The sequence below is a fragment of the Fundulus heteroclitus genome, chromosome 16, assembly GCF_011125445.2.
Source record: "Fundulus heteroclitus isolate FHET01 chromosome 16, MU-UCD_Fhet_4.1, whole genome shotgun sequence".
In the NCBI taxonomy this organism is placed as follows: Eukaryota; Metazoa; Chordata; class Actinopteri; order Cyprinodontiformes; family Fundulidae; genus Fundulus; species Fundulus heteroclitus.
Genome location: NC_046376.1, coordinates 13,036,564 through 13,050,348, shown reverse-complemented (window position 1 = coordinate 13,050,348; position 13,785 = coordinate 13,036,564). Strand labels below are relative to the sequence as shown.

At 41.1% G+C, this 13,785-nt stretch overlaps 2 protein-coding genes across 2 annotated transcripts; one reads left to right on the top strand and one right to left on the bottom strand.

Moving 5' to 3' along the window:
* Window positions 1-8,070, top strand: mylk5 (myosin, light chain kinase 5). The gene is made up of 11 exons (XM_036148013.1): window positions 1-40; window positions 112-423; window positions 511-613; window positions 1,473-1,676; window positions 2,641-2,858; window positions 2,949-3,072; window positions 5,561-5,713; window positions 5,798-5,927; window positions 6,003-6,090; window positions 6,175-6,315; window positions 7,241-8,070. The coding sequence occupies exons 1-11, from the start codon at window positions 1-3 to the stop codon at window positions 7,441-7,443; spliced, it is 1,716 nt and encodes a 571-aa protein (XP_036003906.1). The 3' UTR covers window positions 7,444-8,070.
* Window positions 8,071-12,108: 4,038 nt separating this feature from the next.
* On the bottom strand, window positions 12,109-13,273 carry LOC105932782 (complement C1q-like protein 2). Its single transcript, XM_012872051.3, has 3 exons — window positions 12,992-13,273; window positions 12,771-12,905; window positions 12,109-12,681 (listed from the first exon to the last, which is right to left on the bottom strand). The coding sequence occupies exons 1-3, from the start codon at window positions 13,239-13,241 to the stop codon at window positions 12,395-12,397; spliced, it is 672 nt and encodes a 223-aa protein (XP_012727505.2). The 5' UTR covers window positions 13,242-13,273; the 3' UTR covers window positions 12,109-12,394.
* Window positions 13,274-13,785: the final 512 nt, after the last annotated feature.

Genomic DNA, 13,785 nt, shown 5'->3' with positions numbered 1-13,785 from the left:
ATGCCTAAATCCATTGAGCTGCTGCCATATAAAGTGCAATGTGAGCGTGTTTAAGCGTTTAACCAAAGTGCAGCAGTTGTTAACACGCTCCAAACACCATCGTCCCTCCAGACAGGCCAGAGCCTCCTGCTTCGTGTCCGGTGGCCTCTCACACATCTGCGTCCGGCTTTGTGTTGTCCTGGTCGGGGCCCTGCTACGACGGCGGCAGTGCCATCCTGGGCTATGCGGTGGAAGTGAGAAGGCAAGGACCTTCTGAGCCCGGAGAGTGGAAAACGCTCACGGCCGACTGCGCCAGCACCTCATACCAGGTGGCGTCCGGGCTGCAACCAGAACAGGAGTACCGTTTCAGAGTGAGGGCTTACAACGCGGTGGGGGAGAGCGAGCCCAGTCCCGTTTCAGCCGTGGTGAAAATGGAGAGGACAGGTGGGGCTTAATTGGTGTCTGATCACACACATGGAAGTTTTCAACTAAAGGGAAATCTTTGACTCTTTGTTGTTCTTGTATGTGTAGATTCTGAGAAAACACAAGAAGAAGCCACTCAGTACTCCTGTGTCACGATTGATTCGTCCCACAAAGTTACCGATCACTACAACCTGCACGAGAAATTAGGAACGTGAGTATCTGCAGCTCACTCGTTTTCTAGCACCTGCTGTTTTTTTTTTATTTTTCTTTCTTTCTTTGAACCTGAGCCAAAATTCCCTTTCTCGAGAACTTCAGTGACAGTTGTCGGGAAGAGAAGAACAAGGAAATTTGACGTTAAGAGTAGCAGGATGCCTAGAGGGGAAATTCTGTCAGGAGCTGTAATTGCACCGTGAGCTTGTTAAGACGTGTTCCTCGAGGAAAAAAGAAAAGAAAAAAGGATCATGACATAAGTTGTCATGATGTGTGGCATTAACAAACATGATTTAACTTTTTAGAGATGAATCACTTGGCTAAATGGACGTTTAGTATCTGTCTGTGTAGAATGTGAGGGTTTAAATATACTGCACACGTTTAAAAGTGTGTAAATGTGTTTTATTGAGAAACGGAAATAAAAGAGTTGCAGTTGAGACCTTAAATGTGCATAACGTTGCAGTTTGTCTGTCCACTTTATGCAAAGATTGGCAATCTACCTTGTTTGTGAAAGAAATGTGAATTCAATTAAATTAATGGCAGTAAAATACCTTTTTTCTTTAAGCTCTGATTTGGTTCTATGTAAATAAAACTTTACATCCGCTATTGAATTGTTTTATGCCTTAGTGATTGACAGGTCAGAGTAAAGTGGCCGCACTGAAAAACAATGAATAATGGGTCCAGATAAAATCTTTGAAACCTTCCAAAGGCCCCGCAGCCTCCGTGAGACCTCTGCAACGAAGGATGACCGGCGACTTTTACGCAGTAACGACCTTGCTGGGCCGTATCGGTTTGAGATGTTCCGTAAGCCTCGCATTTCCCCCCCTAAAGTGGTTTTAATTGACTCCTATCCTCTCCAGGGGAAAATTTGGCCTTGTGTTCAAGCTCACCCACAAGGAGACGGGCCTCGTGTGCGCGGGAAAGTTCTACAAAGGACGGCGGGCCAAAGAGAGGGAAGCCGCGCGCAAGGAAATCGAGCTGATGAACGACCTCCACCACCCCAAGCTTGTTCAGTGTCTGGGCGCCTACGATCACAAACCGGAGATGGTCATGGTGATGGAGTTGTAAGTTGTTTTTGTTTTTTTTCTCTAATTCTTATTGCGACCCGGGCGTGTGCCGGATGTGAGGGTCGTGCTTCTTCCTGCACGACCCTCAACCCTCACATTCTGTTTTGAATAAAAACAAAACAGAAGTAATAACATTTGGACCAATAGAGGAGAGATCAAAAGTTAGCACACAGCTTCAGCTGCTTCAGCTAAAAACCACTAATCAGGCCCGAAATCTGGGTGTAGTGATGGACTCAGACCCGAACCTCCAAAAGCACCTAAACACAATTACAAGGTCAGCTTTCTATCACCTGAGGAACATTTCTAGGATTAAAGGGCTGATGTCTCAGCAGGATCTGGAAAAACTAATCCATGCATTTATATTTAGTAGAATTGATTACTGCAACGGTGTTTTCACAGGTCTGCCTAAAAAGTGGATCAGACAGCTGCAGCTGATCCAGAACGCTACTGCCCGCGTCCTCACCAAGACTAAGAAAGTAGAGAACATCACCCCAGTTCTAAAGTCCTTACACTCGCTCCCTGTATCTCAGAGAATAGACTTTAAAATACTTCTGTTAGTCTATAAATCCCTAAATGGCTTAGCACCTAAATACATCACAGACTTGTTATCAGCGTATAAACCCTCCAGACCACTCAGGTCTTCTGACTCCAGCCTGCTCTGCATACCTAGAACCAGAACCAAACAAGGAGAAGCAGCATTTAGTTCCTATGCTCCACTTATCTGGAACAAACTTCCAGAAAATTGTAAAGGTGCGGAAAGCCTGAGTTCCTTTAAATCAAGATTAAAAACACATTTGTTTAGGATTGCCTTCAACTTTCCTAGTTAACGGAATCAACCACTTTTTTGTTCTAATTTCTATCTACATTTTATTCTGTTTTAATTTGCTATATTTTAATCATGTAAAGCACTTTGCATTGTCCCTGTACTGAATTGTGCTATATAAATAAATTTGCCTTGCAGCATCGCAGGCGGGGAGCTGTTCGAGCGCATCGTGGACGACAACTTCGAGCACACGGAGCTGGCCAGCGTGCGCTACATGCAGCAGATCCTGGAGGGGATGGCCTTCATGCACCAGCAGAACATCGTCCACCTGGACCTGAAGCCCGAAAACATCGTTTGCGTCGACACCACCGGCACCTCCGTCAAGATAATCGACTTTGGACTGGCCAGTAAACTCGGTACGACGACGGGGACGGTTCTTTTAATATTCGTGCGTGTCACGTGTGTTGGGTATGTGGCTTGAGTTTTGTAAACGCACGTTTGCGCAGATGGCAACGCCGCCCTGAAGGTGATGCACGGCACTCCTGAGTTTGTAGCGCCTGAAGTCATCAACTACGAGCCCGTGTGCTTGGCCACTGACATGTGGAGCATCGGCGTCATCTGCTACATCCTGTGAGTCTCCTCGTCGACCCGTCCACATCTGCGGGGGGGATTTTAACACAGTTATTCACTTTGTTGCCAGGATGCAAATGGAAAGATTGGTATCACTCTTGTGAAGGCGCAATAAATTCAAAGCATGGGTCTGGCTCACTGACACAATTGGCTTTCACTCCAGGAAGTACCTGCATCCTTCCACTAAATTATATCTAAAAAAAATCCCCTATATAAAATGTCAAAGTAATTTTAGGGAATATTGCCAAAGAACCTTTTTACTTTCACCACCTTTAAATGCAGCGACACCTTTTTCAGGAGCGTTAATAAAAGCACACAAATGTTGCTGGCAACAAACCACAAACAGAGATTGGAAACAACAAGCCAGTGACTATTGAGGCAGACATAAAAGTTTTGACTTTGATTTAAAGTTTTTGTTCTCATCGACGTAGAAAACTCCTACTTTTATCATACATTGGATGTTTTATTTATGTGAATGCAAGGTAACGTGGAGCTTTTATAGTTACCCCATACAATGTCTTGGAAAAGGGAGTCACATCCCCGGAGCTACTCCTCATTTTGTCTGATTTAACCTACAAACCTCAATGTATTTCATTGGGATTTTATGTGACAGACCAAGAAAAAACACGCATAATTGTGATGTGGAGGAAAATAACCCTATTTGTGGAGGAACCCTGCACATCCCCTGAACAAATCGTCCCCCTAGAGCTGGGGTCAGCAACCTTTACAACCCGCAGAGCCATTTTTTTCCTCGGTCCAGCTAAACAAATTTTGTTTAGAGCCACAAAAGTTACACCTCTTTTTGAAACAAGAGCTTGTTTTTATAGTGTACTATAAAAATAAAATTTAATTAAAGAGCAAAATTTTTTATTATTTAACCAATAGTAAATAATAAAGTATTTTTATGTTTAGTTTTTTTGCATTTTCTTCAACTGGACATTTGATTTTGGTATCAAAATGGCATCAAAATGATGAAAAGCAAGTCCTTTGCAACCTATTGACAAAGAGATACTTCATAATGGAGTATCTATAATAAAATATTCTATACACCATTAGTTTCTTTCTGAAAATGTTATGCATATATTCCAGAACTAAATGTGTCCTAAAGCTAGCAATTTTAAATTGCCTTTACATTTAGAAACATTGACCAAATTTCCCCCCTGCAGTTTTTAAGAGCCAAAGCTGAAGGTGTAAAGAGACATATGCGGCTCTGGAGCCATCAGATGCAGACCCCTGCCCTAGTGATACATGGCGGGGGAGGTATCATGCTGTGGGGATGTTTTTCCTCAGCAAGAATAGGAAAGCTGGTCCGGACTCCAGAGAAACAGGAGGACGATGCACAACTGATGGCGTTACATCTCCTTAGCCCCTTTTCCACCGCCTCCAGCCCTATTTCTCACCGCCGGGCTCCACTCTATTCTACTCCTGTTGGTATAAATCAATAAAAATAAAGCACAACTTCTTTCTGCCTGGGCAGTGCAGGGACCGCAGATGTGTGGGTGGTGTGACAGAAGTGGAGGGCAGAGCAGGCTGATCTTTAGAGCTTCATGAGTTTAAGTTTTCCTCAGCCATGGAGAGAACGACGAGGACCATTTTTAAGTAAACTCCTCATTTCCTTACTGCTCCTTACTCCCTTGTGGCGAATAGTTTTTCTTGCTGTACGAAACCCCGCTCCTTCAACAAGCCCTGGGAAAGCAGAGCAAAGTATTGGCTCGCTTAAGGAACTTGTAAGACAGTTAAGCCCCAGGAAAGCGACATTAGCCGGGTAAATGTATGAAAACGCTACCCGGGATTTGAAAAGCCCCAGGGTTTTGGGTGGCAATGGAAAAGGGGCTAATATGAAGGACAATGACCCCAAACAATGAATGGTTTCAATTAGAGCATTTTAGTTCGAATGGTCCAGTCAAAGTGCAGACATAAATACAACTGAAAGTAGCACAACTTGGAAATTTGCGTTAACCCGCCTCTGTTTTAGCAGAAGAAATGGGTCAAACTTTCAGTTTCTCCATGTGTGAAGCTGGTAGAAACGTTGCCCAAAACACAGCTGTCATTTCAGCAAAATGTGGTTCTGCAAAGCGTTGACTCAGGAGAAAAACTTGAGCAACACACATGTATCAGATTTTTATTTGTCGAAGGTTTTTAAAGTTTATACATGCTGTTTCATTTCACGTCACAAATTTCATACTGGTTTGGCAAATAAAAAAATCCCAATAAAATGCATTGAAGGTAGCGGTGGTAACATCCCAAAAAAACACAAATATTCAACAGGCATTAATAGTTTTGCGGGGCATGTAGACATGAAAAGTATGTTTTTAAGATTTTAGACTATAAAGAATGCTGAATCGCATTGAATTACAGCATGGAAGGGATCTTATTAAGCCAGAAGCCTAAAAGAACGAAACCTCAGAGTCTAGTGCCATCTAGTGGTGTGGCATTTGTAAAAACTCTTCTCCATCTGTTGTTTTTTTTTTTTTTTTTTTTTTTTTAGGCTAAGTGGTGAGTCTCCGTTCCAGGGAAACAGTGATGCGGAGACGCTGGCCTTGGTCACAGCAGCTCAGTGGGAGTTTGATGAAGAGAGCTTTGAAGATATCACAGAGGAGGCCCAGAATTTCATCAGCTCTCTCTTAAATAAGGACCCCAGGTGATTTTTACAGACATATAGCCAAAACTTCCCCACAGACTCCTTTTTCTGTCAGTCTAACAGAACTGTCCTTGTATCTGTAAGGCGGAGGATGTCCTGTGAAGAGGGCCTTGCCCACCCCTGGATGGAGAAGTTCAACTCTGAAAACCTGCCTTCCACTAAGACTCTGTCGAAGGAGAAGATGAAAAGGTTTCTAGCCCGGCAGAAGTGGAAGGTAACACACAACATTTGAGCATTTGCTCCTCTGGAGCCGAGTTGGTTTGTTGTCTCACTAAAATGTGTCTTACAGAAAGCCGGCAAGGCCATGCTAGCCCTAAAGAGAATGGCTTTGCTGTCTAAAAGCGAAAGTGCTGCCGCTCTCACAAGCCCTGGAAAGGGTGAGACATTTTCAGTTCTTTCCTCATCGCACCCTATTTTACTTTCTTTGTGTAACATTGCCGTTATTTGCTGTTGTCTCCTAGACGGATCGCTGAGCCCTGAAGCAGAGGACGCCCTGCAGTCTCTGGACCGTAAGATGCAGGGACCGCCCCAATTTACCGAGCGCTTGGAGGACCAGAAAGTAGCCCAGGGCTCCTGTGCCCACCTGTCATGCCACCTCACTGGTACGCACCTTCTTCATTAAAGGGAAGCAGCTAAAAGAGAAATCACATTTAGACTCTCTGCTTAAGCTAATTCTGAATTATTAAAATGAAAGAAAGCTGGAAACACAAAAACCGTCAAGACAATATCTTGAAACAGTTAATTTGGTGCTACAATAACGGTTTTCAACAACATCCAAATAAGGCTTAGGATTAAACATTAGATTCTTAGAAGTGCTTGAATGTGGAAACTTGCTCCAGTGTCCCATATCATCTTACTAGCCTTTTAACCCTTCTTTCCTCATCGCACTCATTCTGCCGGAGGTTTTCCTTCCCGTTAATGGGGAGTTTTTATTCCCACTGTCGCTTCATGCTTGCTCAGAATGAGGGATTGCTGCAAAGCCATGTACAATGCAGACGACTCTCCATGTGGCTCTACGGTTCCCCAGGAGTGAATACTGCTTGTCGGGACTTTGATGCAATCAACTGGTTTCCTTATATAGGACATTTTTGACCAATCTGTATAATCTGACCCAATCTGTATAATATGATTGAACTTGATTTTGTAAAGTGCCTTGAGATGACATGTTTCATGATTTGGCGCTATATAAATAAATTGAATTGAATTGAAATTCCATTCGTTTAAAAAAAGATCTAATTATTGTAATTGTTAAAAACTGGGAGGTTTATGGATATTCACAGCATGTTAGAGCAAATATCAACTCTATTGGCTTGTCCAGTCATCAGCGCTTGAACTGAAACTCGGCATGTACGGATTTTAAGCCGTGATAAAGGTGAACATCTTTTATGTAATTCCTACATTTCATCAGCAGCTTTGTTAGAAGAAAGTTGTTTGTTTCATTGTGCTAATAGTGGAGTGATAATTCCAACAACTTCTCCCTTAGTCACTTGTATATTCAGACCACATCTCACCCTGCTGGTACTGCAGGATATCCTGATCCGGAGGTGGTGTGGCTGCGCGGAGACGAGCCCGTGGAAGAATCATCCACGGTCCAGATCGAGTATGAAGACGACGGCCGCTGCACCCTGGTTCTCTCAAACGTTGGACCGGAGGACGGCAATGTTTACACCTGCAGGGCAACCAATGATCACGGGGAGATTTTCTGCAGAGCTAAGCTAACAGTCTTATAACGGTCCAAATGACTATGAATGCACAGAGGAATTGTGTAGACATGTTGATCTCGAGTGCCTGCAATATGTGCAGTCATCTTTTGAAGTGGCGAAGGCGAATAATGAATGTAATGTAAAAGTTGTGGTGCAACTGGAGTATAACACGCATAGCCGTACACAGTTTAGATAAGGTACCTGAGTGTAGTTATAAAGCGCGACGCGCAAGAGTTGCTATATCCCTGTATGGCTTAGATATATTTATACACTGATTTAAATGTGGTTTCAGCTGATAATGTGAACTATGGAGTATAGCTGCAGCTGTCAACCAAATTAAGTTTGAAAGCTAAAACGGGCTAAAATTAAATGTTGGTTTTAAATTGTGAGGATGGCATCATATTTCTGATCCGCGTATGTCATTTTTTAAATGTCTTTATGTCTAAATATATTATTGGATTGCGTTTAATCAATTTTTATTGTTGTTTTAAAAGGAAAACGCATCTAAAGTTCTTTGTGTTTTTAACCTGATTGTCCCATCATGTGGTCGTCTGGAACCTGTGAAAATTGGTATGCTGCCAAAGAAAGTTCGCCGTCACGGGGACGTATATAACGGAAATGTTTTTGTAACAAATAAAGCTCGGCAAAAACGTCTCTTGATTCTCGTCTTTTCCTTCGCTCGCAAATGGCTGCTACTCCGTTGAGAGGAAAGTAGATGCTACTGTTTCATTTGGAGTCCATGCAACGTCTGGGGCCTATTCAGTCCAATAAAAGCTTATAACGGTCAAACAGATGTGTTCTGTAAGCTTTAGATGCTCAAATATACCAGACAAGACCAACATTAAGGTTTTTATTATAATGTTAAAGATGATCGGTCTGAAGCGATGTCATATTATTGTTATTAAATGTGATTTTATATTATTATAAAATCCCATTTATTGGCTGGTTTTATTGGGCCAAACCTCAGATTTTGCATTGATTCCCATTCAAATAAAAGGGTCTAAGTAACTCAAAAAGGAGGCGTGGCCATTTGTCAGGGATAAAATAACAGGATGTTTGGATCTATCTATTGGCATTCAGATGGCCCACAGTTACCACTGGATAACTCCAGAAACTGAAACGTTGGAGAGAATTAAGGATAAAGTGGTTCTGAAAATTTTTAAAAACAAGAACTACCTTAGTGAATACAAAAACATTCAAGTTATCTATCTCCATAGGCATTTTAAAAAAAATGCACATTTTGGTTTGTGTTGTTATAAAGAAAAAAAAAAACATGTTACAATTTTTTATGATAAATCCTAAAAACAAAAAAAATATTTCAAAGGACCCTATTGTCTTAATGGATTTGTGGAAAAACCCACAAATCCATCTAACAGGTGGATCTTTGGGGTAAGATAATAGTCAGTATAAATATTGACTATTATCATAGTCAATATTAGACACTTTAGCATACATAAAAATGTATGCTAAAGTGTCTAAGTCAATAAAGGTGAATGAATGTATTTGTTTGTTGCCAGCTAATACATGTGACATCAGATGTTTCATCTGTGAGAATACAAAATTAAAAGTTGAGAAGACAAGTTACAAAGTTATAACTTTGTAACAACACATACAAGTACGAATCACAAATGTACAAGTACGAATCTACAATCCCTGCTAAAACGGTTACACTCCTTACCAGATGGTGGTGGTAATGACATGTTTACCACCGGCAACTGGAAGGTGTGTAACACCTTCATCAGGTGTTGTAGTGTCGTACTCGTAAATTTGTGATTTGTGCTTGTATGTGCTGTTGCAAAGTTGTAACTTTGTAACTTGTATTCATAACTTCTAAATTTGTATTCTCACAGATGGGACATCTGATGTCATGTGTATGAGTTGACAAGGAACAAATACATTTATTCACCTTTACTGACTTTACAAATTCAGACACTTATGCATATGTTAATGTTGATATTTATCTTAACCCATATTAATCCAGTGTAAACCAGAGGAGTGGGGTAAATGTTAATTAGGTTAACAAAAGAAAGATACAGCGCCTCTGTTGAAGAGTCTGAGGTATCTCTTCATGTAGTTTTATAGTCAAGATTTTCCTTTTTGAGTATTGTAAACATTCCCAGAACTTCAAACTCTTGAAGTTGAGCTGTTTTGATCTAAATAAGAAAAATCCCCAAAACAATACACTCTCTAAATAAATACTCAGGATTTAATAAGGTTCCCAAAACGGGCTAAAATTAAATGTTGGTTTTAAATTGTGAGGATGGCATCATATTTCTGATCCGCGTATGTAATTTTTTAAATGTCTTTATGTCTAAAAACGTCTCTGGATTCTCGTTTTTTCCTTCGCTCGCGAATGGCCGCTACTCCTCTGAGAGGAAAGTAGATGCTACGGTTTCATTTTGGAGTCCATGCAACGTCTGAGCTCATTCAGTCCAATAAAAGCCTAAAACGATCAAACAGATGTGTTCTGTAAGCTTTAGATCAGGGGTGGCCAACTCCGGTCCTCGAGAGCCGGTGTCCTGCAACCTTTAGATGTGTCCCTGGTCTGACACGCCTGAGTCAAATAATCAGTTAATTAGCAGGACTCTGAAGAACCTGCCTGCATACTGAGGAGCTAATTGTGCTATTTGATTCAGGTGTGTGGGGCCAGAGAAACCTCTAAAAGTTTCAGGACACCGACTCTCAAGGACCGGAGTTGGCCACCCCTGCTTTAGATGCTCAAATATACCAGACAAGACCAATTTTAACGTTTTTATTATAACGTTAAAGATCATCAGTCTGAAGCGATGCCATATTATTGTTATTAAATGTGATTGTATATAATTATTATAAAATCCCATTTATTTGCTGATTTTATTGGGCCAAACCTCAGATTTTGCATCGATTCCCATTCAAATAAAAGGGTCTAAGTAACTCAAAAATGTGGCGTGGCCATTTGTCAGAGGTTAAATACCAGGATGTTTGGATCCATCTATTGGCGTTCAGATGGCCCACAGTTACCACTGGATAACTCCAGAAACTGAAACTTTGGAGAGAATTAAGGATAAAGTGGGAAAGGAACCCTACATCCCAGTGGTTCTGAAAATTTTTAAAAACACGAACCACCTTATTGAATACCGAAACATCCATGTTATCTATCTCCATAAGCATTTTAAAAATGCACATTTTGGTTTGTGTTGTCATAAAGAAAAAAAAAAAACATGTTACAGTTTTTTATGTTTGCATAAATCCTAAAAACAAAATAATTATTAGCACCTTACACTCAAGGAACAAAACGTAAGACCAGATTCTCACCACCACAAACACAAAGTCAGCCTCACACTTTAACTCACTTTGTCTATGTTAGACACAGACGTACACCATGATGTCACTTTAATTCTAAACTACTGACTGATAAATCTCCACACCAATGAGCCAGTTGATCAAACCCACACATTGGGTGTGCGAACACATGATTGCTTTATTGTAGGCACACCAATCAAGTTTGAGCACTACAGAAATGCAGCAGGTGAGATCAGTTATTTCAACCTAAATGGAAGAAGTCAGAGGAAGAAGGGTGAGAGGGAGAATCCGTGGAGGTCGATGAAGACCTGAAACAGGAAGAGAACGTCATCCAAGATGAGGAGGACCAAGTTTGTCAAATGTCAGCTGTGTAAGGATGGCTCCATCATTCATAAAGGTTCTTCCCACGTCGTCTCGCCAATGAGGATATTGTCTGCGATGAAATTCTCTGGCCAGATCCAGCTAGTAGTATTTACTGTAATTTATGTTAAGATTTGTTTTTTATTTTCTTCTTTTACTTTACAGTATTTTCAAACCAGTAATGGTGGTACATTATTTTCATGTGTCTATTTTCTGGGCATACGGTGTTTGTTTGTGTTTGGTGAATTTATGGTGGTGTATATTTTCACTTTCTCTGTTTACTTTGTTTCCGCTGAGAGGTAAAATTGTAAAAAGTGTTTTAAGGTAAACACAGAAGTGTGTAACTGCTTCAAAAAATTAAGTCTTACGAAATGTGTGCATTTCATATAAGATAATATGGTTTTAATAAATGTGTATATAGTCTTTGCAAGAGTGGTTCATTTTGCGCAGGATCTGAGGTGGTCTGCATATTGTGTGTGTGGTTTTGCTAATTTGTGTCTAGTGTTTTGAAATGCCGAGCCCTTGTTTTAAGATCGTGCTTAAGCAATCGTAAAAAAAAACAAAAAAAACTGTAATCCATCAGTATTGCATGATGGTCTGTAAGTACTTGTTCTGTTTTAATTCAGAAGATGAAATGACCAATTTGAACAATTGCAAAAGTCCAGACTGACCCCTGAATTCTCAACTAGAAAGTGGGAGCTTTCTCTGACCCCAACCTCAAAAGCATATATGGCTGACTTGTACATAAAGTGTGATAATTGCTGTTGTAAAAAGCAGTTTTTATTTATTTATTTACTTCTGATAATTTGTGTCTCTTCAAGTCTTCCACACACACAGTAGCCCACTGTAAAATCTCATGTCTGCTCTAGTTGAACTAAAAGTCCACAAATACTTTCCTGCTGTACTTTTCTTTAAGTACCTTCTGATGTATCAAAGTTCAGTTTGCCTTGGAAAAAAAATTATGTTTTTGCCAGTTTATGCGTTTTGATTTCAGTTAATTAGTCGCTTGTATTTATTTTAAAAATAATCAAGAGCCCAAGGACGACCAGCAGCACTTGTGTCACAGAACAATGACTGTATCCCTTTATTTTTAAACGTAAAATCTTTCTAGAAAGGAAACCTTGTTATTTGCTGCTCATGACATTGCTTAGGAGTATTCGTATGTTCATGCATGAAGATGAAACACAAAAATATACACAGGCAAAAAGTTAAGGTGATTCTGATTATTTTTTTCTTGAAACATCATACTCATTTGCAACTAGAATACAAGGAGCTCCATTTACTGTGAAATTCAAACAATGAAGACTCGCGCTGACATGAAGGTGCGTCGCTTGCATCACATGGGGAAGAGGAGGAAGCCGCTGAACGTGTTGTAGTTCATCCCGTCGTCATACACCATCCTGTTTGCCTCTAGCTGCACGTACACGTTGTCGCCCACCGTCAGAGCGATGACCACGGCGTTGCTGCCCATGTCGTTGCTGTCGGTCCCGCTGGTGTCCCACACAGACGTCAGACGTTCGTTGTTCTTCATGATGCTCACAACCGAGCTGGGAGTGGGAGCCAGGTTGTTGAACATCGAGAACCGAAAGAAGTACATTCCACCGACCATCGCCGTGAAAATACCTGCCATAGGGATCAAGAGAACTGTAAGGATCGCAAGCCATCAACGCAGATGTTAATTCGTATGCATTTCTTCCTAATGCTGCACGTGCCTGTTGAAGGATTATAGCTGTTGCCCGTGTTGGAGAAAACCTTTTTGTACTGCAGCGGGGTAGCAGTGGTGAAAGGTCCCGTGTTTCCAGAACCAGATTCCCTGAGAGCTGCAGAAAACGCCACCTGAGGAGTGCCTGGAAACATCAAAGTCCCACAAACGCATTGAGAAATTATACAGGGAGCAATCATATTTCATCACAAGGTTGATTAAACGCGTTACCTCCAGTGAGGCTCCGTAGCTCCAGGATTTCCTTTTCCGCGTTTTGTAGCCTGGTCTCTAGAAAGGTTACTTTTTCTGCCAGGTTTGCAGCTTTCTCCCCCAGCTCTCCCATTTTTTGAGTCACAGATGTGAGAGAGCAGATGTTACAGCAGCTGTCTGAGCCGGCACACGCACAGACTTTGTCACTGGTCACAGTCTCAGGATGAGAATGGCAAAGGCCGAACACTAGCATGAGAACAGCAACCTTCATGTTTGTAGCTTTAGAGTTACTGCTCCTCTCTTCAGCCGTCTCCAACTAGTTATACTCGCTATCTGCGTGGGATATTGCGCAAACGCGGAAACACCGGTTTTGGGAAAACATTTCAAAGGACCCTGTTGTCTTGATGGATTTGTGGAAAAACCCACAAATCCACCTAACAGGTGGATCTTTGGGGTAAGATAATTGTCAATATAAATGTATGCTAAAGTGTCTAAGTCAATAAAGGGGAATGAATGTATTTGTTCGTTGTCAGCTCATACATGTGACATCAGATGTTTCATCTGTGAGAATACAAAATTAAAAGTTGAGAAGACAAGTTACAAAGTTATAACTTTGTAACAACACATACAAGTACGAATCACAAATTTACAAGTACAAATCTACAATCCCTGCTAAAACGGTTACACTCCTTACCAGATGATGGTGGTAATGACATGTTTACCACTGGCAACTGGAAGGTGTGTAACACCATCAGGTGTTGTAGTTTCGTACTCATAAATTTGTGATTTGTACTTGTATGTGTTGTTGCAAAGTT

What these genes read in the sequence shown, in the direction of transcription:
- mylk5 (XM_036148013.1), top strand. Translation starts at nt 1, where the DNA reads ATGCCTAAATCCATTGAGCTGCTGCCATATAAAGTGCAAT. An exon ending in GCTGCCATATAAAGTGCAAT is followed by an intron (nt 41 to 111) that starts GTGAGCGTGTTT and finishes TCGTCCCTCCAG; the next exon opens with ACAGGCCAGAGCCTCCTGCT. An exon ending in CCTGTCATGCCACCTCACTG is followed by an intron (nt 6,316 to 7,240) that starts GTACGCACCTTC and finishes CTGGTACTGCAG; the next exon opens with GATATCCTGATCCGGAGGTG.
- LOC105932782 (XM_012872051.3), bottom strand. Translation starts at nt 13,241, where the DNA reads ATGAAGGTTGCTGTTCTCATGCTAGTGTTCGGCCTTTGCCATTCTCAT. An exon ending in GCTACGGAGCCTCACTGGAG is followed by an intron (nt 12,906 to 12,991) that starts GTAACGCGTTTA and finishes TGATGTTTCCAG; the next exon opens with GCACTCCTCAGGTGGCGTTT. An exon ending in CAGCTATAATCCTTCAACAG is followed by an intron (nt 12,682 to 12,770) that starts GCACGTGCAGCA and finishes TCCCTATGGCAG; the next exon opens with GTATTTTCACGGCGATGGTC.